The sequence below is a fragment of the Pseudorca crassidens genome, chromosome 14, assembly GCF_039906515.1.
Source record: "Pseudorca crassidens isolate mPseCra1 chromosome 14, mPseCra1.hap1, whole genome shotgun sequence".
Taxonomy (NCBI): Eukaryota; Metazoa; Chordata; class Mammalia; order Artiodactyla; family Delphinidae; genus Pseudorca; species Pseudorca crassidens.
The window spans coordinates 24,998,677-25,026,468 of NC_090309.1; the positions used below are offsets into that span (position 1 = coordinate 24,998,677).

General features: G+C 37.0%; 1 protein-coding gene across 1 annotated transcript; it reads right to left on the reverse strand.

Moving 5' to 3' along the window:
• Positions 1-624: 624 nt before the first annotated feature.
• MRPL19 (mitochondrial ribosomal protein L19) lies at positions 625-27,409 on the reverse strand. Its single transcript, XM_067704554.1, has 6 exons — positions 27,292-27,409; positions 26,982-27,099; positions 24,238-24,356; positions 23,889-24,023; positions 20,627-20,808; positions 625-20,499 (listed from the first exon to the last, which is right to left on the reverse strand). The coding sequence occupies exons 1-6, from the start codon at positions 27,392-27,394 to the stop codon at positions 20,278-20,280; spliced, it is 879 nt and encodes a 292-aa protein (XP_067560655.1). The 5' UTR covers positions 27,395-27,409; the 3' UTR covers positions 625-20,277.
• Between the last annotated feature and the right edge of the window lie 383 nt (positions 27,410-27,792).

A 27,792-nucleotide genomic window follows, 5' to 3' on the forward strand; every position in this document is an offset into this window, starting at 1 on the left:
ATATTAGAACTGCTTTTAAAACTAAATTGATTTAAATTCCCAATAGTTTTCAACTAAATTTCATTACGCTTGGAGTTTGAATCTCAGTATTTTTATCCATCATATACTATATCTGAGGATATTCAAAAACATTTGTGAAGCTTGCCTAATCCTCAGTGCAGAGTTCCCTTTTCCAACACCCCCCCCCCCACTTTTTTCCTGTTACTGTGAAATGGATGGAATAAAGGAGAGAAAACAACTAGCAAAAACAAATCTTTGAGTTAGCAGTTTATCTCACATCTCAATTCTCTCCCTGGATTTTTTCAGCTTTTCACTTAAAGGATGTAAATTTTTTACAGAATCAGACAGATGACTTTTTGTTTTTACTTCTTTCATATGGCTTTTAGGAACCTTTCAATGGCCATGAAAACATACCTCAGAACAATTGAGTTTTGGATTTGTTAGGCTTGTGACGAAATATTTATATAGATGACTCCTAAGAAATACCGTATGTGGTACAAAACCTGAAAAAGGTATTACAAGAAAAGAAAATAGACCAATATTCCTCATGAATATGGAAATAAAAATCCTTAAAATATTAGCAAATTGAACCCGGCAATGTATAAAAAGGAAAATACTAATACATCATGACCAAATAGGGTTTATTCCAGGAAGGCAAGTTTGGGTCAACATTAAAAATTTAATCAGTATAATTCACCTATGAACAGAATAAAAGAGGAAAACCATACAATCATCTTAATGATTACAGAAAAAGCACTGGACAAAATTCAACACCCTCCCACAGTACAAAAACAGGAATATAAATTCTTTAATAAAGAGCATCTGCAAAAGACCATCCACACTTAACATCATACTTAATGGTAAAATATTAAAGCAAGGATGTCTGCTCTCACCATTTCTGTTCATCCTTGTTCTGTAGGTCCTAACCATGCAGTCAGTCAAGAAAAAGGCATAAAGGTTAAAACAAAAGAGTCGACATTCACAAATGACAAGATTGTTTACGTAGAAAGTCTTATGCACTCTACCAAAAAAAAAAAAAAATTCAATCAGAACAAATAAGTGAATTTACCAAGATCTTACAAATATCAAAGTCCAGGGGCATGCTAGTGATTTAACTGGAAACAAATTTTTAAAACAACACTTCAGTAGCAGTGAAAAACATCAAATTCTAGGAACAAATCTATAGAAAGGCTTGGCACTGAGGAGTACGAAAATTGCTGAGGAAAAAAAAAATGTTTAACCTAAATAAAGGCTTTCCTGGTTGCACAGTGGTTAAGAATCCACCTGCCAATGCAGGGGACACGGATTCAAACCCTGGTCTGGGAAGATCCCACATGCCGTGCAACACTTAAGCCCGTGCACCACAACTACTAAGCCTGAGCTCTAGAGCCCGCAAGCCATGACTACTGAGCCCATGTGCCACAACTACTGAAGCCCGCACACCTAGAGCCCGTGCTCTGCAGCAAGAAGCCACCGCAGTGAGAAGCCTGCACACTGCAATGAAGAGTAGCCCCCACTCACCACAACTAGAGAAAGCCCACGCACAGCAATGAAGACCCAACGCAGCCAAAAATAAACCTAAATAAAAAGACGTATATTCATGAATTGGAAAACTCAGTTATTGTTTAAGGTATCTTCTCCCCATATTGATTAATAGTTATGCAGTCCCTGCCAAAATTCTACCAGGCTTTAAAAAAAAAAGAACAAAGACTGGTTGATTAAAATATATTAAAGTTTATGGGACTTGCCTCGTGGCTCAGTGGTTAAGAATCTGCCTGCCAATGCAGGGGACATGGGATCGATCCCTGGTCCGGGAAGATCCCACATGCCACAGAGCAACTAAGCCCGTGCACCACAACTACTGAGCCTACCCTCTAGAGCCGGCGAGCTGCAACTACTGAAGCCCACGCGCTCTAGGGCCTGCATGCTGCAACTACTGAGCCCACATGCTGGGACTTCCCTGGTGGCACAGTGGTTAAGAATCCGCCTGACAATGCAGGGGACACGGGTTCGAACCCTGTCCAGGAAGATCCCACATGCCACGGAGCAACTAAGCCCATGCACCACAACTACTGAGCCTTCACTCTAGAGCCTGCAAGCCACAACTACTGAGCCCACGTGCCTATAGCCCATGCTCTGCAACAACAGAAGCGACCACAATTAGAAGCCCACGCATCGCAACGAAGAGTAGTCCCCACTTGCCGCAACTAGAGGAAGCCTGTGCACAGCAACCAAAAAATAAAAAAAAAAATAAAGTTTATGTAGATGTACAGTGACCTTAAAATAGCCAAACCGATCTTGAAATGGAAGAACAAGTTGGAAGACTTGCTCGTTCTGGTTTCACGACTTACTATAAAGCTGCAGTAATCAAGACTATGATGTTAGGATAAGAATAAATTAATACATCAATGGAACAGAATCAAGAGTCCAGAAATAGACCTAAACATATATAATCAATTTTTGACCACAGTGTCAAGTTAATACAGTGGGAAAAGGAGAGTATAACAGTTATTGGTGGAACAACTGAATAACTATTAAATAAGATGAGCCTCAACCCTTAACTTTCCACACACACACATGCAGGTGAATCATAGATCTAAATGTAAAGCCCAGAAACAAAAGCTGGCAGGGAGCAACATAAACTGTGTTTGACCCTGGAGTAGGTAAAGATTTTTTGGGGGTAGGACACAGAAGGTACCAACAAAGAAAGAAAAAAAGGATAAGTTGGACTTTATCAAAATTTTAAATTTACTCAAAAGTATTCTATATCTTAGGTCAGCTGGGAAGTACAAATTAAAAGCAGAATGATACACCAGTTCACATCCACTAGAATGACTGAAAAAGACTAATATCAACAAATGCTGCTAAGAATATGAAACCATTGGAACACTCCTAGTTTGCTGATGGAAGTGTAAAATGGAACAACCACTTTGGAAAACTGTTCATCAGTTTCTTATTAACGTTAAACATTTACTAACCACACAACTCAGCAATACCACTCCTACATATTTACCTAAGAAAATAAAAATATGTTCACAAGAAAAGCTTGTACAAGAGTGTTGATAGGAGCCTTATTAAAAATAGCCCAAAACTGTAACCAAAATTGATAAAGTGGTGGATTCATACAATGGAAAACTACTCAACATTAGAAATAAACTAATGTATACAATAAGTAAACCTCAAAAGCATCATTAAATGAAAGCAGTTAGGTAAGAATACATTATGACTCAATGTATGTTAAATATAAGAACAGCCATAATTAAAATGATGGAAGAATGAAAAAAGACAAGGTAGCTTTCAGTAGTGATGGAAGTGCTCTATGTCTTGATTTGCATGATGGATACATGGGTATACTCAGTTGTTAAAAATTCAAAGAGAAAACCCAAGATCTGTGTATTTCATTGTACATTAATTATGCATCAATTTTTTAAATACCTTGTTAAGTTAGACAATTGTCTGGAATAGTGAACTATCTCTGGTTACAGATGGGCTGAGCACCATTGAAGACCTTACTTCATGAGACTGTTTTCAAAGGTCATCAGTGGAAGTTAATGGAGGAAAACTGATAGTGATATTCAGAGACATTTTTGCTTTTAACGTGACACAGTCCATTTGACCAGTGGTTCTTAACCTCTTTTCTGCCCAAACCTAAACCTAACAAGTTTCCATCAAAAATAGTGCTTTAGAATCACTGCCCTGGATATTTCAGTATGATCTGCTAACCAGAAGTGCCCCAGGAAGATTCTGTAAGATAGTCATAAACACAACATTTTTGATGATATTCTCTTAAACTTGAATAAGTTTCATGGAGTTAGTCCAGAGAAATGTGAATTAATGTTTGTTAACACAGGTTTTACAGGCTTCTTACAAAATGTCAAAAGAGCATTAAGGTTGACTATTCATTTGAATATTTTCATGTAGTTGTTGCATGACAGAATTAAATATCTGTGGATCCACAGTTCCCAAACTGTCATCTGAGATGCCCTGTGACACCACTGTGAACTCAAGAGGCATTGTGGGACATTTATTTTTAATTTTTATTTATTTATTTATTTTGGCTGTGTTGGGTCTTCGTTGCTGTGTGTGGGCTTTCTCTAGTTGTGGTGTGTGGGCTTCTCATTGCAGTTGGCTTCTCTTGTGGAGCATGGGCTCTAGGCATGTGAACTTCAGTAGTTGCAACACGTGGGCTCAGTAGTTGTGGTGCACAGGCTTAGTTGCTCCACAGCATGTGGGATCTTCCCAGACCAGGGATCAAACCCATGTCCCCTGCATTGTCAGGTGGTTTCCTAACCACTGCACCATCAGGGAAGCCCCTGTGGGACATTTTAAATTTTCAAGGAAAACAGCAGTACCTGTCAGAACCACTGGAGATTATAGCCCAAGGTTGTTCAGTTTCAACATTAGATCATGTGACATTACTTTAGAAGATGATATGTATTTATGAAGCTGGGTTTTCAGAAGTTGCTGTGATAAAAAGCAAATACCACCTGAAATTCTATGTGGAAATGAGTTGGTAGTGTTCAATATGATTCCAAGATTTGGCAAGTTACATAGTGGCCAGCAGATGAACACAACCCCAATTAGTAATTATGATTTAAGGATGCAATAAAATTAATTTACATGTTTTAAAAAAAGAAAATATTTGGATCTAAATGGTTAAAAAGGGGCACTAAGTATCTTTTGGCAGGGGGTGTGGGGAGAGATAAGGGATGGGGCACCCTTTTAAAATTTCTGCAAAACTAAGGGCTCTGTGAAGTGAGAATGTGAGAACACTGATACCTTGTTCATTGGAAAGCAAATAATGTTCCTGGACATATTTGGGTTTCTTATGCAAAATCATAAAGGAATACATAGGAATACCACCTCCCTACTGTGCTTTAATTTTCAGGAACACATGTAGGATTTTTAAATTATAAAAGGCTATTACAGGGACTTCCCTGGCAGTCCAGTGGTTAAGACTCCATGCTTCCAGTGCAGGGGGCAAAGGTTTGAAACCTGGTCGGGAAACTGAGATCCTGCATGCTGCATGGAGCAGCCAAAAAAAAAAAAAGGCTATTACAGATAATTAAATTCCATAAATATGTGGCTGGTAGGATGACCAGCCATCTTGGTTTGCTGGGACTAAGACATTTCCCAAGATGCAGGACCTTCAATACTAAAATTGGGGAGTCCCCAGCAAACGAGGACAAGTTAGCCACTCTACTCCCTTCACTGAAAATAGTATGTGGACATTTTGGTTAGCTGCCTAATTTAGAACAAAATGACCTGCCTTGAATTTCACCTGCATTCTGCTGTTCCTTAGGAGCAAGACATTAAGGGCAGTGGTTCTCAAAACTAGCTGTACATTAGAGTCACAATGAGAGATTTTTAAAAAATGAATATCCATCCCTCACCTTCCCCATCATAATCTAATATAGTCTGGAGATTTTTTTTTTTTAACTGAGTTTAAAACAGTTTTGAAAACTCAGACATTTCTGTGTTTTAACATTAGCCTCATCACCTATCTCCTGAACCACTTTAGACAAGCTACTTTCCTCTCCCAAGCTACCTCATTTGTAAAAATAGACACCTATCTCACCAGGCTTTTGTGAATGTTAGAGACAGGAAATGCCTTGCACAGTGTCTGAAACATAGAAACCCTTCTACTGGGACACAGACTAGCCTGTCCTTGAACACTGAATTTATAAATCATTTTTCTATGTATAATAGGAAAACCTAACTTTTTGAACTCCGAGTTATACAAAAGACTCAGGGGATTATTTCTTTTAAGATAATAATTGTCCTACCACAGTGCTAAAGGGAGGTTTAAAAATAGCACACAATTGAGAAAAATGATGGACTGGGCACATCCAAGATCTTGATGTCCCAGAGAAACATTGAAAAAATGAGGAACATTCACAACCAGCTTTTCCAGAACTCTGGAAAACAGTCAAAACTTTATAGCAGCCAAGAAAACACTGAATCCAAAAAAAAAAAAGACAACTTTTAAATGGTAGGAAGTCATCAAGATAGCAACATAGGACATGCCAGGCTTTGCTCCTGACTTCACTCCTCTTCACAAGTTAAACTAACAGCTATTCATAGACCAGACACCACTGAGAAAATCTTAGAACATGGAGGTGAGGCTGAAGCACTGAAGCTTCTACCTCTGAAGCACCACAGAGGCTGAGACAGACTGCGTATGAAGGGTAAGAGAAGCAACTGCATTCGGAGCACGTTGCCCCTCCCCCAGGCAAGGGCAACACCACACCAAGAGGGTTCCACTGAGCCTACAATTCCTCCAATGGGAACAAAGAGCGCAGGGTGGACATCCAGCTCCGCCAGCATTGTTGGCTGCTTTTTGGGAGTTCCACTCTGGCCTCACCTCACAGGGAAAGCATGGTTGGAACACCTGGAAAGCTGTGTAACCCAACAATGCTCGAGCAGAGATTACAGTAGGCAGAGCTGATCATCCACAGAGCAAAGCCAGGGACACCACCCAGCCAGGGAATTGCAAGTGAGGGTTAGCTTGATTCAAGACCACAAACAGAGCGTTTCCAGAGTTGGAGCTGGTTCCCTCTCTGCCCAGGCAGAGGAGCTAATTCATAGCCTCACCCACTGCTGAGTATAGCTCCCAGCCCCTCTGAACCACAAATCCTGGCTGGAACACCTGGAAAACTGTAGCCCAGCAATAGACTCTGACAGGCACAGATGATCATCTGCAAATCCAGTGGCCCCATTTGGCCAGGGAACTTGGCACAGGGGTAGGCCTGAGTCAAGACCACAAATATCCTTGCCAACCTTGGATCTGATTATTCCACTCTGCCTGACAGGAAAATTAATTTGTAGCCTCGCCTACCCAACCAGGGAACTTGGGAAGCTGCATAGCTTATCCAACAGCTCTGCTTACAGTGGCACTTGAACACAGAGCCAGCCTGTGGTTTCCCTGTCTGCAGAACAAAAGGAGTGGCCCCATCTGGCCAGGGAATTCAGTTTACAGTCTTGCCTGATTCAGGTCCCCAAACAATAAACCATGCAGGACCTGGGACCTGTTCTATGGCGCTGCCAGATCAGGCAAGCTAACTGCTGAGTATAGCACCCAGTCCTGATCATCTAGTAACCCTAACCAGAGAACCTATACAGCCTTGCTTGGGCAGGGGACTAAGCCAGCAGTCCTTTCCAACTGTTCTCAGCCACCAGCACTCCCCCCAACCTCAGATCTCAGGCTGTGACCTCACCACAAAATAGACCCTGATAGCAAGACCCACCTGCCCTAAGATGTTACCAGTTGACAGGTCCAAAAACCCAAACGGAGCTGACTGCCAAGGCAAACCTAAAAAGTCTGGAACAGGAGATTGCTAACTCAGATGCACAGATACCAATGTAAGGAGTCCAGGATCACAATCAGGTAAACAGGACAGCACCAAAGGAACTAATAAAGTTCTAACAACTGACCCTAAAGAAATGGAGATCTATAAACTGTCAGAAAAAAAAAATTTCAGAATAATGCTCTTAAAGAAATTTAGTGAACTACAAGAACTAAAGGAAATTAGGGGGGGAAATACATGAAAAAGAAGTACAAGAAAGAAATAGAAACCATCAAAAAACAAAGCCAAAGAAAATCCCCAGAAATCCTAGAGCTGAAAAATACAATGACTGAAGAAGTCAACAGAGAACTTCAAAAGCAAACTCAACCATGCAGAAGAATCAATGACTTATAAGACACTTGAAATTATCTAATCAGAGGAACAGAAAGAAAAAAAGAGTGAGAAAAGAACCTATGGGACTTATGTACACAATCAAAAGAAACAATATCTGCATTATAGGAACTCCAGAAGGAAAAGAGAAAGGGGAAAAGTATATTTAAAGCAACAATGGCTGAAAACTTTCATAACCTTGGGAGAGAAATGAGATTCATATCTATTCAGAGCCATCAGCCCCAAAGGACAACAACACTGAGATAAATTATAATTAAATTGTCAAATCAAAGACAAAGAATTTTGAAAGTAGAAAAAAAAAAAAGGTAACATACAAGGGAACGCCGTAATAGTCTCGGTGGATTTCTCACAGAAACGTTATCAAGCCAGGAGAGAATGAGATAATATTTTTAAAGTATCAAACAAAAAAACTGTCAACCAGGAATTCTATACCTGGAAAAGCTGTCCTTCAGAAATGAAGGAGAGATAACTTTCTCAAACAAACAAAAGCTTAAGGACTTCATCAGCATTACCCTGCCTTACAAGAGAAGCTAAAGGGAGTACTTTGAATAGAACTAAAAGAACACAAAACAAGGTAGTGTAAAACTCACTGGTGATAATATATAGTTAGATTCTGTAATATGGTATGGCGGTATGTAATTCACTTACAGCTCTAGTTTAAATGTTAAAAAAATAAACAGTGAAAATAACCATAACTACAATAACCTGTTGTTGGCTGTTCAATATAAAAAAATATATAGAAACTATAACATCAATAACCTAAAATATGAGGGGGAAAAGTCAAAATGTAAATTGTAGTGATGCTATCAAAGTTGTTATCAGTTTAAAATAGGGTGTTATAAAAAAATAAAATAAAATAAAATAGGGTGTTATAATTCTAAGATTTTTATGTAGGCCTCATGATAACTACAAGGGGGAAAACCTGTAGTGATGACACAAAAGAACAAGATAAAGAAGTCAAAAACTCTGATACCAAAAGACATTAAACAAGAAAAACAAACAAACACCACAAAACAAAAAAAAAACAGGAAAAGAATCAAGGAACAATGTATCTACAAAACAGACAGCCAGCCAGAACACAAACAATGAAAAGTCCATTGTAATTCCCACCTATCAATAATTACTTTAAACAAAAATAGATTACTTCTTCTGTCAAAAGACAATGAATGGCTGGAAGGATAAACAAAAAGACCCATTGATATGCTGCCTATAAGATACACATAGATTGAGCATGATGGGATGTAAAAGGATATTTCAAGTAAATAATAATAATAAAAAAAGGCAGTAGCTGCTATACTTATTTCAGACCAAATAGATTTTAAACTAAAAATGGTAAAAGAGACAAAGAAGGTCATTTATATAATTATAAAGAGGTCAATCCATCAAGATATATAACAATTCTAAATATTTATGCACCCAACATCAGAGCAACTAAATATATAAAATAAAAACTAACAGAGCTAAAAGGAGAAGTAAACAGCAATACAATAATAGTTGGGAATTTTAACACCTGACTCAATAATAGATAGATCATCCAAACAAAGAATCAAAGAGAAAAGAGTGAATTTGAACAACAGAGACCAAATGAACCTAACAGACATATATAGAACATTCTATCCAAAACAGCATATTCTTCTCAAGCACACAGGAACATTCTCTAGGATAGGCCATATATTAGGCCACAAAACAAGTCTAAGCAAATTCAAGAAGATGGAAGTCATACCAAGTACTTTCTCTGACCACAGTGGTATGAAACTAGAAATAAATAACAGGAGGAAACTGGAAAACTCACAAATACAGGGAAGTTAAACAACACTCTCCTGAACAACCAATGGATCAAAGAAATTAAAGGAGAAATAAAAAAATTATCTTCAGACAAAAGAAAATGGAAACACAATATGCCAAAAGTTACAGGCAACAAAAGAAGTTATAAGAGGGAAGTTCACAGAAAAAACACCTACATTGAGAAACAAGTAAGATCTCAAATAAACAACCTAACTCTACACCTCAAGGAACTAGACAAGGAAGAACAAACTGAGCCCAAAATTAGCAGAAGGAATGAAATAATAAAGATCAGAGCAGAAATAAATGAAATAGAGAACAGAAAAACAACAGAAAATATTAACAAAAGAGTTGATTCTTTGAAAAGATAAACAAAATTGACAAAACTTTAGCTAGCCAACCAAGGAAAAAAGAGAGAGGACTCAAACAACAAAATTATAAATGAAAAAGGAGACATTTAAAACTGATATAACAAATACAAAGGATCATAAGAAGCTACTATGAACAATTATATGCCAACAAACTGAAAAACCTTGAAATGGAAACATTCTTAGAAATATGCAGCCTAACAAGACTGAATCAGGAAGAAATAGAAAATCTGAACAGACCAATTATTAGTAAGGAGATTGAATAAATAATCAAAAATCTCCCAAAGAAGAAAAGCCCAGGACCAGATGGCTTCCCTCATGAATTTTACCAAGCATTTAAACAGGAATTAATACTAATCCTTCTCCAGTTCTTCCCAAAATTGAAGAGGAGGCAATACTCTCAAGATTATTTTATGAGGCCAAGATTACCCTGATACCAAAGCCAGGAAAGGACACTGCAAGTAAACTACAGGCCAATATCCCTGATGAATATGGATGCAAAAATTCTCAATAAAATACTAGCAAACTGAATTCAATAGCACATTATAAGGATCATTCACCATGATCAAGTGGGATTTATCCTTGTAAGGATGGCTCAACATCCACAAAGGGATAAATGTGATATATCACATTAATAGAATTAAAGAAAAAAATCACCTAAAGAGACACAGAAGAAGGATTTGAGAAAATTCAACATTTGTTGATGATAAAAACTTTTAGGAAATTAAGTACAGAAGAACCAAATAGCAACATAATATAGGCCATATAGGACAAGACCACAGCTAACATCATACTCAGTGGTGAAAGATTGAAAGCTTTTCCTCTAAGACCAGGAACAAGGCAATGTTGCCCACTCTCATCATTCCTCTTCAATAAAGTACTGGAAGTCCTAGCCAGAGGAATCAGGCAAGAAAAAGAAATAAAAGGCATCAGAATTGGAAAGAAAGAAGTAAAATTGACTATATTTGCAGATGATGTGATTTTATAATCCTAAAGATGCCACCCCCCAAAAAAAAATGTATTAGAACTAATCAATAAATTTAGTGAAGTTGCAGGATACAAAATTAACAAACAAAAATCTGTGGTGTTTTTGTGCACTAACAACTATTATCTGAAAAAGAAATAAAGAAAACAATCCCCTTTACAATAGCATCAAAAACAATTAGAAAATCTTTAGAATAAACTTAAGGAGGTAAAAGATCTCTCACTTAAGATGCTGATGAAAGAAACTGGAGAAGACGTAAGTAAATGGAAAGGTATCCCATGTTCATGGATTGGAAGAATGAATACTGTTAAAATGCCCATACTACCCAAAGCCATCTATCAATTCAGTGTAATACCTATTAAGCTTCCAATGGCATTTTTTACAGGAGGCAAAGCAATCCGGAGAAAGGAGAAGCAGGAAGCATCACACTTCCTGATTTCAAGTTATATTAAAAAGCTTAGTAACCAAAATGGTATGGTCCTGGCATAAAAACAAACACCAAGACTAATGCAACAGAACTGAGAACCCAGAAATATATCCATGCATATATGTCAACTAATATTTGACAAGGCAGCCAAGAACACTCAACAGAGAAAAGACAGTCTCTTCAGTAAATAGTGCTGGGAAAATTGGATATTCACATGTAAAAGAATGAAATTAGACCCCTGTATTTCACCACTCACAAAAATTAACATGAAATGGATTAAAGACTTAAATGTAAGACTGGAAACCTTAAAACAGAAAAAATCCTCCTTTACATGAGTTGTGGTGATGAATTTTTGGATACGACACCTAAAGTTCAAGCAACAAAATAAAAAATAAACAACTGAGACATCAAACTAAAAAACTTCTACAGAGCAAAAGAAATGATCAACATATGAAAAAACAGTCTACGCAACGGGAAAGAATATTTGCAAACCACTAGTCTGATAAGGGGTTAATATCCAAAATATATAAAGAACTCATACAACGCAACAGCAAAACAAATAATCCAATTTAAAATGGGCAAAGCACCTGAACTGACATTTTTCCAAAGAAGATATATGCCAACAGGTGCATGAAAATGTGCTCAATATCACTAATCATTAGGGAAATGCAAATCAAAACCACAATGAGATATCACCTCACACTTACTAGAATGACTACCATCAAAAAGGCACATGGTAACAAATGCTGAGGAGGATGTGGAGAAAAGTGAACACTTGTGCAGTGTTTGTGGAAATATATATTGGTGCAGCCACTATGGAAAATAGTATGCAGATTTCTCAAAAAATTAAAAATATAACTGCCATATGATCCAGAACTTCTACTCCTGGGTATATAGCCAAAGAAACGAGAACACTATGTCAAAGAATTATCTACACCCTCAAGTTCATACTAGCATTATTTACAATAGCCAAGGCATGGGAACAACCTAAGTGTCCATTGCCAGATAAATAGATAAGTTATGGTATATTATTCTGCCATAAAAAAGAAGGAAATCCTGCCATTCGCAACAACAAGAATGGATTTGAAGAGCATTATGCTAAGTGAGATAAGTCAGAGAAAGTGTATGATCTCACTTATATGTAAAACTGAAACAAACACTCAAAAATAGATCAGATTCATGGTTGCTATAGGCAGGGGGCAGGAGGTGGAGGAACTGGATGAAGGTGACCAAAAAGTACAACCTTCCAGTTATGAGATAAATAAGTACTGGGGATGAAATATACAACTCGATGACTATAGTTAACACTGCTGTATAGCACACTATAAAGTTGTTAAGAGAGTAGATTCTAAGTTCTCATCACAAGGAAATAATTCTTTTTCTTTTTGTATAAATATGAGATGATATTAACTAAATTTATTGTGATAATCATTTCATAATATATGAAAGTAAAACCATTAAGCTATATACCTTAAACTTACACAGTGCTCAATGATATCTCAATAAAACTAGAAAAAAAATTTAACAAAAACAAATGTTAGGAAAACTTTGTGACATTTTTACTTGCCCTTCCCCCACCCCTCCTTGATGTGGCAGCTGTCTTGAAAATGACAGCTTCATTCTCAGTGTTGAACCTCAGTCCCTGTCTCTGGATGGTGCAGAGCAGATCTCATTCACAAATTATTGTATATGTCTATATTCTAGCCTCTCTGGGGGTTCCTTAAGGACTGAAGCAAAGCACTCATTTCTGTTTTGCCTAACTCGAAACTCAGGCCAGAATGTAAGGCAAACCAACAATCCACAAATGCCTGGGTCAAAAGATTACAGTTGAGATACATGATAGACCACCTAAGGACTGGGAGAAAAAGCTAGGGGTGGGGAGTTACTTTGGGCAATTAGGATATTCAAAAACATATATAGGGAAATTTAGAAAGCCACAAATGTACAGGGCAAGAAGCAAGCTTTAAAAAGACCCAAAAGATCCTAAGCCTTCAATTCAGGCTAACTGTTAGGCTTAGTGCAAGCCTGGTTTAGTGTTGAGGGAGTACCCTAGAAAAGTGACAACCTGCAAAAACTGGGAGTGGGGTGTTTGTTTTAGCTCCTGAATTTTAAGGAAACCTATCAAAACACTATCTAAAGACAAGGTAAGAAATAGATTTCAGTGATCACACACAAGGAATATGTTCTTTGCAAAAATAATTTGAAAACATCATTAACCAAATGGACGACTACAGTCCAATAATCAAAATGAAGAAAACCCTAGGGAAAGAGGGCACATCTGATTTCCAGAATCACATTAGAATATTTAAATGTCCAATTTTCAACAAAAATAATCACAATACATTCAAAGACACAGAAATGCATGGCCATCCAAAGGAACGAATTAAATAGAAACAATTGCTGCAGAAGTAGAGACATCAGAATTAACAAAGACTTTAAATAACTGTCTTGAACATGCTCAAAGAGCTAAAGGAAAACATGGACAAAGAACAAAAGGAAATTTGAAAAGGGATATATGAACAAAATGAGAATATCAATAAAGACATAGAAATTATAAAAGGGAAACAAATTCTGAGGATGAAAAGTATAATAACTGACATTAAAAGAAAGCACTAGAGGAGTTCAACAACCTGTATAAGCAGGCAAAAAAAAGAATCAGCAAACTTAAAACCAAGACAATTATAATGATCATGCCTGTGGAGCAAAAAGAAAAAAAGAATGAAGAAAAGTGAACACTGTCTACAAAACTGATGGGACACCATCCAAAAGACCAACATGTGCATTATGAATGTCCCAGAAGAAAGAAAGGAGCAGAAAGAATATTTGAAGAAAGAATGGCCAAACACATCCAAAATTTGATGAAAGACACGAATCTGAAAATCCAAGAATCTCAATGTCCAAGCAGGATAAATTCAGAGGTGCACACCAAAACATATTATAATCAAACTGGCAAAAGACAAGGTCAGAGAGAATCCTGAAAGCAGCAAAGGAGGAGAAACCCCTCATGATCAAAAGATTCTCAAAAAATTTAACAGACAATTCTCATCAGAAACCATGGAGGCCAGAAAGCAGTGGGATGAGATATTTAACTTGCTGAAAGAAAAGTAGTGTCAACCAAGAATTCCCTATTAGCAAAACTGGCCTTCAAAAATTAGGGAGAAATAAAGACATTCCCAGATAAACAAAACCTGAGGCAGTTCATTGCTATTAGACTGTCCTACAAGAAATGCTAAAGGGAGTCATTCAGGCAGAAGTGAAAGGACTCTAGGAAGTAACTTGAATCTACATCTATTTTGTGATGAAATAAAGACCTCCAGTAAAGATAAATACATGGGAAAATATAGCTATTATTGTTGTAATTTTGTCTTGTAACTCTACTTTTTATCTCCTACAAGACTTAAAAGACAAATGCATACAAAACAATTATAAATCTATAATGCATACAAAATAATTATAAACCTATATTGTCAGGCACACAATATATGAAGATATAATTTGTGACATCAATAAAGGGAGAACAAAATTTTATAGGAGTAGCAATTTTGTATGCTATTGAATTCAAATTGGTATCAATTCAAATTAGACTGTATAATGTTGACGATAATCCCCACAGTAACCACAAAAAGAACATTTAACAATTATGCATAAAAGGAAATGGGAAGGGAATCATAATCATTCACCACAAAAAATCAACACAGAAGGAAACAGTAATGGAGAAAATGAGAAACAAAAAAGGCATAAGACATAAAGACAACAAATAAAATGGCAGAAGTTCTTCCTTATACTAATTATTTTTTTTTTTAAGATTTTTTTTGACGTGGACAATTTTTTTTTTTTAAGTCTTTATTGAATTGGTTACAATATTGCTTCTGTTTTATGTTTTGGTTTTTTGGCCACAAGGCATGTTGGATCCTAGCTCCCCAGCCAGGAATTGAACCTGCACCCTCTGCATTGGAAGGTGAATTATTAACCACTGGACTTCCAGGGAAGTCCCATACTAATTACTTTAAACGTAAATGGATTAAACTCTCCAAGCAGAAGGCAAAGATTGGCAAAATGGATAAAAGAGAAATAAAAATAAATGATCCAGCTATATGCTGTCTATAAAAGACTCACTTTAGCTCTAAAGACACAGATATGTTGAAAGTGAAAGGATAGAAAAAGACATTCTGTGCAAATAGTAACCAAAAGAGAATTGGAGTGGGTATTAGATTAGTATTAGATAAAATAGATTGTAAGCCAAAAATTGTTTTAAGAAACAAAAATGTATATTACATATTGATAAAAAAAGTCACTTCATCAAGAAGATATAATTTATGCACCAACAGAGCCCCCCACAAAATATATGAAGCAAACATTGATAGAATTAAAAACTGGATAGATCTATAAGAATTGTTAGAAACTTCAATATTTCACTGTCAAAAAATGGATAAAACCTTTAGACAGAAGATCAATGAGGAAACAGAAGACTTGAATAACACTATAAACAAACTAGACCTAATGGACATATATAAAACACTCCACCCAACAACAATAAAATATACGTTTCTCAAGGGCGCAAGGCACATTCTCCAGAATAGACCATATGTTAGGCCACAAAACAATTTTCAGTACATTTTAAAAGACTGAAATCATACTAAGTATCTTCTCTGACCACAATGGAATGAAGCAAGAAATCAATAACAAACGGAAAAGTGGAAAATTCACTTGTGGCATATTAAATGTGGCAATTAAACAACACACTCTTTAAAAACCAATAGGTCAAAGAAGAAAGTATAAGGAAAATTTCAAAATATATGATCCAGCAATTCTACTCCAAGGTATGTATATATCTGGAGTATATATTTTCAAAATATTAAAAAAGCAACTCAAAGAGAAACTTGTATATCAGTGTTTATTGCAGCATATTCATAATAACCAAAAGGTGGAAATAGCTCAAGTGTTCATCAACAGATGAATGGATAACAAAAATATGGCATACATATACAATAGAATATTATTTAGACATAAAAAGGAACGAAATTCTGATACATGCTATAACATGGATGAATCCTGAAAACATATTAAACAAAATAAGCCAGGCACAAAAGAACAAATATTGTATGATTCCACTTATAAGAAGCAGAATAGGTAAATTCATATCGAAATTGAGTAGATTAGAGCTTACCAGGAGCTGATGGGGAGAGAGGAATAGGGAGTTATTACTTACTGGTTAGAGTTCCTCTCTGGAGTGATGAAAAAGTTTTGAAGATAATGGTGATGGCTGCGCAACGTGAATGTAATTAATGACACTGAAGCTGTACATTTAAAAATGGTTAAAATGATAAATTTTATGTTATATATATTATTTAAATATTTTTAATAACAATTTTATTATGGTAAAATATACATATATATTACCACAATAAAAAATTTAATGTATTAAGATTTGTTTTTTCTGAGGGAAAATTCACAAGAATTTTAAAGAGAATCTTACAGAGTAAAAACATTACTTGCTTTGTTGTTATGAGCACATGTACTTATGAGCCAATCATACATTTGCACAGCTTTAGATCTCGAAATGTACCATTCATCTGCCCTTCTACCAAGAAGACTGCAGCGTGTTTATCAAGGTAAAAAAATGAACAAGCTTTAATGATTCTCTTCTGACAAGTTAAACAGAAGAAAAATATACGATATAGGCTGTTAAAACTTTACTTTGAGAGGCTATCTCAGCAAGTAATCTAAATAAGTGTATGATGGTATATTCATTGCTTTTTGAAAATAGTTAGATGGCTGTGTAATTTTTAGTGAAAGAGCAAGGTAGCACTGAATGTTAAGAATCCCAAGCGTTAATATCTGAATATTTCTCTCAAAAGAAATCTATTACTGGGGAAAGTGGCTAAATAGGTTAATTTGTCAGATGAATTATTCAAATAACCACTAGAATATACCACAGGGAAAAAGACAAACCCTCAAGGAAGGAGAAAACAGGACAAGATGAAAGTAGTACAAAATGTTGAGAAACATATGGATGAGATATAAAACCACAACAGAGAACAGAACAAGAAACAAGCAGAACAAAATTTTGAAAGCTGAAAAAGCATATGCATGGACTGGCAGACTCAAGAAAGGCAAATCAAGCCAGCAGTGGAGAAAGATGAGAATCAACCCAATTCACCTCTCACAATTGCCAGTCGGCAGATGCAGTACCTCAGGGGGTACTGGACAGTGGCTAAAATAATGAGAACCTGATGAAAACTATTTGGAGGTTATATTCCTGATACCCCGTTCCCAACTCCCCACCACTGCTTGTCTGGCCCTCCCCCACACCAGCTAAAGTCCAGAGGTTTATTCTCTAGAGCAGTTAAAGCAGTTTTCTGGACTGCAGGCACTGGGTACTAAGCCAAAAGTGTATGTGTGGGAGGGGATGGACAGGATGGCCATAAAAACGTAGAGTGCCAGAAAGCCTGTTCTTCTCCAATATGGCAACTGGAACACTAGCAGACAGACCCTTAGCCTCCAGGAAGGAAACTGGAAACCTCTACTCTGGAGAATCTGACCAAAGCAAGATATTCATGTGGAGGAGCCCACCCAAAAAAAGCCCACCCAGATAACCCTAAAGCAAACCCCTTCCACAAGTCCAAGGCTTCTAATCAGCTTTATAGTCCACTGTATGTCTACCATAAGTAGACAGCCAAGGATTGCCAGATGTCCTAGAAAAGCCTAAAACATAGAAAAAGAAATAAATACATGAGAAGAAATTTGGAGTTAACAGATTCTACAGAAAAACAATTTCAAAAGAAAGAACATAGGGACTTCCCTGGTGGTCCAGTGGTAAAGAATCCACCTTCCAATGCAGGGGACGTGGGTTCAATCCCTGCTCAGGGAACTAAGATCCCAAATGCCATGGGGCAACTAAGCCCGTGCTCCACAACTACTGAGCTCGTGTGCCTTAATGAGAGAGTCCACGTGCCACAAACTACAGAGCCCACGCACCACAACTACGGAGTCCACAGGCCCTGGACCCTGTGCCACAACTAGAGAGAAGCCCGCACACTGCCAACGAAAGATCCGCATGTCTCAACGAAGATCCTGTGTGCTACAACTAAGACCCAACACAGCCAAAAAAAATAAAGATAAATAAATACTAAAAACAAACACAAACACTATCACGAACATCCTCAATGGTAACAGAACAAATCCATAGACAAGAATATAAAATAAGAACTGAGTACTATATAAGAAAAGGAACTTTCAGAAATCATAAAGGGATCTTGAGATCTAAAAATATAGCAAAGAGTTGGAAGACTGAATCAAAGAGCTAAAGAAGAGATGGAGAGAGGGTAGGAAAACAGAGATCCAATCCAACATCAAAATATCAGTTCCAGAAAGAGAGAAGCAGAGGAGAGGAAATCAATGAACACTGAAAGTTTCCCAGAACTGAAAGATATGAGCTATCGCATGGAAAGAGTTCATCAAACACCTAAGATAATGAATAAAAATAGACCCACACCAAGGCACATCGCTGCGAAATTGCACTACCCTGAGAACCAAGGTATTCTACAAAGCTTTCAAGTCACATTCAAAGAGCAGAAATCAAAATGGTTTTGGATTTCTCAACACAACTGGAAATAAGACAATGAAGCAATACCTTCAAAATTCTGAAGGAAAATTATCTCCCACCCAGAATTTTATAAAATATTAATCAAATATGATAGATATGCAAGGTCAAAAAATTTACCTATATATTGATACTTTCTCTAGAAGCTAACAAAGGGTGTGCTTCACCAAAATGGAAAACAATAAAGCCAATAAAATGGAAAACAAAAAAATCCAGAAAACAGATCAGCACAGGAGAAGAGTAAATGCAAATCCCAAAAGCTTAGGCACAAGAACATAGATTTAAGCAGAATGATTCAAGAGACAGGTTAATGGTTACACTCATCAAGATCAGTGCTAGTACTGTACTCTTAAACTTGAGGAACTGCGCATGCCCAGGTGAAACTGGTCCTAATTATCTGTAGGTTGGTCTTTACCATGTATGATTACATGCCAGCTTTCCATTCCATCTCAGCTACAAGGATCAGCAAAGACACTCACATCACCCTACGGAAGTACTGTCTTGACCTACTCCTTTGAGCTAGAATTTAATTCCTCATGGACTGAGAACCAGTAAATACAAAGAAGTCTACTCCCTCTGACCACATTTTTGTCAGACCATCAATTAGGCAGTGCACACTATAGGCCCTTCCAGATACCCTCTGGTGAGCCTTCTATTTAACAGGACTCACTCATGACCTTAGCCACGAACTTCCTCAAAAGTGACTTTTGTAAACTCTCATGGAAGCTGAAGCCAGACTATGACCCCAAGACTTCATTATGCTCTCCCTGAAGCTTTCATGTAATAATGACAATGTTGCCCTTTAATACCTGCCAACAGATTTTTCAGAAGTAAATATATTGTTTAAGAGTGTATGTATATGTAATAAAATAAAAGAAATGCAAAGGAATGATTAACACAAAGTCAGGATAGTGCCTACATCTGTAAGAGGGGAGGGATGCAATTACAACACACAAGAGTCTTCTTAGATTCTAGTAAATGCTCTATTTCTTGACCTTCTTAGATATTACAAATGTTTCACTTCTTAACCTGATGGTGGGTATATGAATGCTCATTTTATTATTACTCTTTAAATCATATGCTTTTTGAATTTATAATTTACTTCACAAATTTAAAAAATCATCCTATCCACTTCCTTGCTCAGATTCCAAGCTCAATGAAGACCATTCTGGTAACAGTTTGACTCTATTGTAGCTTTGCCTCCATTAAGAGAATGGACATCAGACCACCTGGCATGTACATTTTTCTTTTTAAAGTAATAAACTGGTGTGCTAATTTTTAAAATAATATTCATAAAATAATGAATGTTTGGTTGATTTAATGACTATGTCCTTATATATGAGATTAAATTCGTTTCTAAATAAATCCTCTGAGAGTCAGTATATCCTCTGCAAGTAACCAAACTCATTCTCAGATCAGGAATTTTTCGATGCTTCAATTTCATCCCATATTGCAGCTTCAATTTTTGAAGTGTCATATTCCCTCATCATATCAAACTCAAGCCATGGCTGACTCCACTTCTGGGCTTCCTTCATTTGCTCTTCAGTTAAACAAAGGTCAAATCTGATCCCCTTAATATTAAATTTTGGACGTTCCCAGCGTTTGGACCACGGCTTGGGCTTCATTTTTACTTTCAGCTAAGGAAGATATAAGGAAAGGAACAAATTAGGCTGACAGTTGCAAGCAAAAATTCTTCTAAAAGTTTTCTTTAAGATGATTCTTAGTTTATACTTGAACTTCCAGTTCCAAATGTACAACTTATACCTGATTAACAGGAACTTCTTGGCTAGGTTCTTGTGCTATTGGCTGCATATTCATATCAAAAGTGCTGTATTCAGGAAGGGCGTCTCGCAAGTATAGCAAGCTATCATCCAGCCGTTTCTGTAATTTGACTACTTGGATCTCCTGGATTCGAGGATTATAAAGTTCAAAGCAAATCTCAACACCTAAAAGAGAAGAAAACATATTCTTATAATCTAAATTCAGATTCCTGCATACACCTCATACTATAAAAAAGCTATTTCACGAAGGAATTAGCTCAGGGTTTTGCATGTAGGAAATGTGATATAAATTTGTAATCTTTAAAATGAAGATTATTGAAAGAAATAGAAATGAACAAATCCATGTAGATTAAAAAATGAGAAAACCTGAATTAGAATGATAAAGTCTAAAGAAAACTGTCTTCTATAAATATATTGAGCCATTTATCTCCTCGATTTTGATAGTATTAAATTAGTTGGAAGTTTGAACAATTCTTCACTTTGCTATGTTCTTGTTTATTTCCCAATTACTTAAATAAAACTCTATCTTCGACATTTTGACTCTTATCTTCTACATTTTGAGCAACAGAATTAATGATGCAAAAAGACTAAGTACATTTTTAAATTCTAACTTTGATTTAGAAGTCCTCTTAAGATGGCCTAGGTTTGTTAACACTCTGGAGCCCTCCACAGGAGAAACAGCTTTGAGTGTTTCCAAGATGCTGACATAAAAGGTTAATATATATCATCTGTATCATCAAACATTTAAAAGGAAGAGTGTATTCTGAGGTTTCCTGGAATAATCCCAAGAGAAACAGAAATAGTAAAACATATGATCAACGTTAACATCAAGTGTTTAATATCAGGATTTAATCCAGTATCCACTGTACATCTATTCTGTTATAGGCACTGATTCAGGAGCTGTGCCTATAGCAAAATCAAAATAGGTAAAATCCTTCTCTTCTCATAAAGCCTACATTCTAGTGGATGACAAATGATAAATAAACCAACAAGGTACTTTCATATAGTGAAGACAATACAGGGTGATGACATTGTGACTGGGGAGGGGGCAAATTTATGTATGTATGTATGTATGTATGCATGCCACACTGCATGGCTTGAGGGATCTTAGTTTCCTGACTAGGAATCGAACTTGGGCCCCTGGCAGTGAGAGCACTGGGTCCTAACCAGTGGACCACCAGGGAATTCCCAGGGGCAACTTTAAATAGTATAGTCAGGGAAAGCCTCTCAGAAAAGATAACATTTAAGTTGATACTATAAAGAGCCAAGAATGCTCCAGGCAGAAAGAACAGCAAATGCAGAGGCTCTGGGGTCTTAACAAACCTGCCATGTTGGAAAAACTAGAAAAAGGTCCATTTGGCTGGAGCAAAGTAACTTGGTGGGCCAGGAAAGTAAGCCAGAGATACTGCACAGCTGCAGGCAGGAGATGATGGTGGCATGGACAAGAGTGGTAGCAATGGAGATGGAGAAATGGGCAAAATTGGGATAAAAGTTTTGGAAATTAAGCCATGAAAACTTGCTGATTGACTGGATGTGTGAAAGAGAATAACTAAAAATAGCTCCTAAGTTTTGGGTTTAAATAAATGGGTGTGGAGTGGTACAACTTATGGAAATAGAAAAAACTGTTAAAAGAACACATTGTGAAGGAAACAAAGAGTTCTGTTTTGAACTTGTTTTATGCTTATAAGGTGCCCAAATGCAGATGTCAAATAGGTAGTTGTATGTGCAAATTTGGAACAAGGAAAGGGTCAGTCCCTGACACATAAATCTGGGAAGTTAATACCACATGGATGGTATTTAAAGCCAATGGACTAGAAAGAATCATCAAAGTAGGAAGTATCAATGGGGAAGGTACAGGCAGGCCACAAACAGTCAAAATGTTAATGGTAGAAAATAGCAAGAGAGAACTAATACTTTTGAGTATTCTGTGTCCAGTACTTCATATAGAACATCACAATAAACTGACCACAACCCTGGGAGGTAGAAACTATTATCTCAATTTTAAAGAAAAAAAATCATCTCAGGTCTACCACACCTTTGCTCCTGCCTTTCTATTACAAGATTTCTCCAAGTACACAACCTGATTGTTGGCCCAAGTTTCTGTAATCAAGTTCTGCTGAGTTCCTACATGCACAGCACCACAGGTCATTATAGGATAAGGAAGACAGCAACGATTCTCACATGTTCAATTTCTTTCAATATACTACTTCACTGTTGGGGACCATGAAGCACACAACTTTAAGTATGAAAAATGTACTGTTCCTGCCAATTTTTTTGTCTTTATTTCTTAAAAAAAGTTTTTTTTAGTTTTATTCATGTTTATTTTATTGAAGTATAGTTGCTATACAATATTATATGTTACAAGTATATAATATAGTGATTCACAATTTTTAAAAGTTATACTCCATTTATAGTTACTATAAAATATTGGCTATATTCCCCATGCTGTACAATATATCCTTGTAGCTTATTTTATACATAACAGTTTGTACCTCTTAATCCCCTATCCCTATATCATCACTCTCCTCTTCCCACTCCCCACTGGCAACCACTGGTTTGTTCTCTATACCTGTGAGTCTGCTTCTTTTTTGTTATATTCACTAGTTTGTTGTATTCTTAGGTTCCACATAGAAGTGATAACATACAGTACTAGTCTCTCTCCATCTGACTTATTTCACTTAGCATAATACCCTCCAAGTCCATCCATGTTCCTGCCATTTTGATTCATAATTTTTCTAGAATTTTACCACCCCTATCTTATTGACATAGCAAATGTAATTTTGCGTTTTAAAAAATTCCTCCAATTCTTATAAAACTAACAATTGTGGTGACTGTTGTAATATAAAGCAAAATGGGGGCCATTCATTTTAGGAGAAAGTTAACTTGCAAGGACATCATTATGCTTATCTTAATGTTTTCAAGGGTTATTTGCTCCTAAAATGAATGCCCCCATACTGCTTTATAGTCACTTGTCTCCTCCTTTGATGTTGCCATGATTTGGAAAGTCTACTTCTAATGGTTGTTGTCCCTGTAACAAAAGAAGCCTTCAGGAGAAAGCAAAGCACCAACTGTATGTACTCAGCAACCTCAATTCTCATACCATTCTTAGGCCACAGGCTCCCTGTCATCCCTCCAAGCTCCCTTTCACTTTCAAGTTCCAGATGTCTTCACCCAGGATGCAGAAAATAAAAAAGACTCCTGAGATAACATTTTCCAGAAAATCAAAATAATGAAATGAAGCCTACCTTGTCCTTCAATAGTATTCCTAAGGATAAAAGTAGCTCCAAGTCCTGTTCCTGATCTCTGGATGCAAATTCCCAGAAACTGGCTGGTTTTTCCATTGGCATATGGGTCAGCAGTAGTAACACGAAGAATGCTTCCTCCAAATTCAAAAGAAAAGTGAACTTTTACATGAGACGCAGAATCAAACAACAGCATTTCCAGGTAACTTCAAAGTTCCTAAATATTTTAATATAATATTAGGAATAAGTACCTCATATGGGCAAAACACAGATAGGTGAAAAACAATTTTCTCTTTGTCGAGAAAACTAACCCTCCAACCACTAATAATAAAAGCATCCAGCTCTTACTGACCAACATAGAACTCTGGAATGTGGAGTATTTTTCTCCTTTCTAACATATCTTTTCTTTCTATTTGAAATTTCAGAGGATTTGTTCTTCCCCTTGGAGGAATGAATTCAGGACTCAAGAACCTGTGAAAAATATAGAGTAAAATAAATTAAAAGCAAACTTAAAAGACCACTAAAAAAGAAACCATTGCTTTACCAAAAAAAGTGAAAGATTAGGATGCTGACATGTTTTATTCTTCCTTCTCTAAATAAGAAAAGTCCATCTTATTTCTAAAACTGTTGTCAATTCTCATGAAAATAGCTAACAATTTCTGAGTACTCACCCGGCATTGTGTTAAAAGCTTTATTAAACATCTATAGCATAACTTAATCCCTACAACAACAAGGTGAGTTTGGTGTCATCATCTCCTTATTACAGATGAAGAAAATGAAGCTTGGAGACAGTAAACAACGGACCTACTACTACATTAGCTATAAACTTATCAAGCCAAGATTAACAGACTTATTACTACATTAGCTATAAACTTATCATGTCTGTCAGATTCCAAAGCCTGTGACCCACAGGCCTCACGCTGAGTTGTACATGTTATAGTAAATTATGTTGGAAAAGATATAAACATATAAATCATCAATTGTAAACTAGCTTTAAAAATAATCTCCCTATTAGCCAACTGATTTTAAAGTCATTATGAAATATCTAATCTGTAGAAAAGTATAAATGATATTACAATGAAAATATATGTCCCTGTCACCCACCTCAAGGAATAAATTAACAATGTAGTTGAAGCCCCTGTGCACCCCTCCCTACCCCCATAGTTAATTACTGTGGGGTAATTAACTAAATTTTGTGTGATGATTATTCCTATGAATTTCTTCCTTTTCCTCAATTTCCTACTTTAAAATGTTTCAAACCTACCAAAAAGATGAAATAGTAATACAATGAACACCCATATATACTTCACCTAATTTCACCTACTGCCAACATTTTGCCGTATTTGCTTTACATGTACATATAATTTTTTTCCAGAACCATTTGAAAATGTCAAACAGCAAGCCATTTCATCCCTCAAACTTTAGAAGGCTTCTGCTAAGAATAAGGACTTTCTCTTACATTTATCACAATACTTTTATGACACCTAAGAACTTCAGCATTAATTCAGTAGTATAATCTAATACAGTTCATATTTAAATGTACCTAATTCGTCCTGGAAAAGGTCTTTTATAGCTGTTTGTTGCTCAATCCAAGCTACAATCAAGCTTCACATATTATGTCTGGTTGTTAGTCTCTTAAACTAGTACTCTTCCCCATATTTGCATTTTTGTAACATTGACTTTTTTGAAGAGTCAAAGCTGATCATCTTATAAACCATCCCTGGATCTGAATTTGTTTACTGTTTCCACATACCTAGACCAAGGATATACATTTTTGGTAAAAATATTACAGAGGTGATGATGTGATCTTCTTATTCCAACACATCAGGAGACACATAATGTCAGCTTGAATGGCTACTGGGAAAACTAGGTTTGACTGCTCGTGAAAGTAGAGAATTTCCCCTGTATATTTTTTTGTACTTTACATATGTATGTATGTCTGGGCAATACAAAAATGCTACCATACTTGTCAATTCTTCTGCGGGTTGCTTTTTTCACACATCATAGTTGAAGTTCATCCATGTTAACTCTAGTTCATTCATGTTTCACTGCTGTATAATAGTCCATTATGAGAATGTATTTGCTCATTCACCTACTGAAGGATATCTAGGCTGCTTCTAAACTTTTATTACAAACATTACTTTTGTGTTCATTTTTGTACATCTCTCCTTGTACATATTACTTTCCTTAAGTTGTATACTGTCTGGGTGGGAAGGTACAGACAACCTCAAACTTACAAAATTTTGTCAAATTGTTTCCCAAAGTAGTTACTCCTATTTAACTGAATTATATTGTGTTGCCATTTAAGAGAAATATTCCTTTTCCACCTTAAAAAAAAAAGTTGTACTGAGAAATCTTTTCTGAATCTCTAGGTTCCATAAATTCAAGTTTATTTCAACTTAGAACCACAGGATATTTTAAACATTAAACACAAATACATATGCAGAGAAAATCGAATCGACAATATAGAGCCCTTTCATAAAGCCTAAGTCACACCAATTTTCCCCCCTAAAATTCGCTTTTTAATAAGGTTATACAATTCTACAGAAACAGTTTCTGCAAATTCTAGATCATCTAAATTTACACGTACCTACCAAGTTACCACTGCCTGCTTAAGTGAACCAGGCTTTTAAGCACACTGTTTTGAAGAGCAAATTTCAGAAACAAATTGGTAGAAATTTTTACCACCGTATCGCTTTTACAGGGACACTAAAACACAGTTAGTTAGGAAACTAAAACAGGGTGAGTTCTGGCCAATCCATTTCACCTAGGGAGAAAAGATCCGTTCCTTAACGTCAACAGGTAAAATACAATGTATTTCACAGAAAAATTCTCGATACGGGCCAAAGAGCCTCAAATCTGGGGAATCCCTACTTGAAATTCTAATATGACTGCAGAGAAAGTTCAATGCCGGCTTGGGAGAAGCGAGGAAGTCAAACCTGAGTTTGGTGCGCTTCACGCATACATGAATCCTGCACACAAGTTCTTATCTGGGAGACCCCAGGATAAGACCCGTTTCAGACCTCGGAAGCAACTACAGGTTCTAGAGCGCACAGACCCAAAAGGCAGGAATCGCGTCCAGGTCGGGGCTCTCACCTGCTTTCCCGGCGCTGGGGACGGCGCTTGTCCACGATAATCGGTTTCGGCGGTGGCTGGAACGCGCCGGGCTCAGAAGGTCCAGTGATCTGCCGCCGGCTCGGCCCCACGAGGGCCTCTGCGGAAACGCACCACAGAGGTCAAGACTGCTCGCGCCAGCCCAGAGCTCCCGCGAAACCTTTAAATCGCCCCCAATGCGCGGTCCCACGAAAGGCCTCCTCCCATGTCGCCCCTGACTTCCAGAATCGCCTCCCCCTAGCCTGACCCTAAGCTCCTTCTGTCGCCGGCTAGCAAGCCCCGCTGCACTTACGGCAGGCGACAGAGACTGGCGCAGGGCGCAGAGCCCAGGCGCATCGAAAGGTCCAGCCCAGGCCCATTGCAGCCCGGCAGCCCCTGGCAATGGAGGCCGCCATGCTTGCTCCCTCAGTCGAGACTACAACTCCCAGTAATCAGTGCGACAAGGTCGCGGTCACCTGAGCCAGATGGCGCCTGCTAAGGGACAAAATAGCCAAGTCTTTCTCCACCCACCCCACCCCCACTCCCCACAAGGGCCCGGATGTCATAGGGAAAGTGCAGTGTATTTCTCTAGTTCTCTTCATGTGCCAAGTTATATCACTCTACGGGAGTGTTCTCTCAGCCTAGAAAGAGTTCCTCCCTCTTTGAATCAACTCTACCTTCAATTTCTCAGGCAAGACTTCAGTATGTCAAAATTCTCATTATAGGCTCTCATTCTGCCATTAGCAGCTCTGATGTCATTTGCAATTTTAATTTTTAGTTTAACTTAATTTTTAATTACTTGTGTAATTATTGG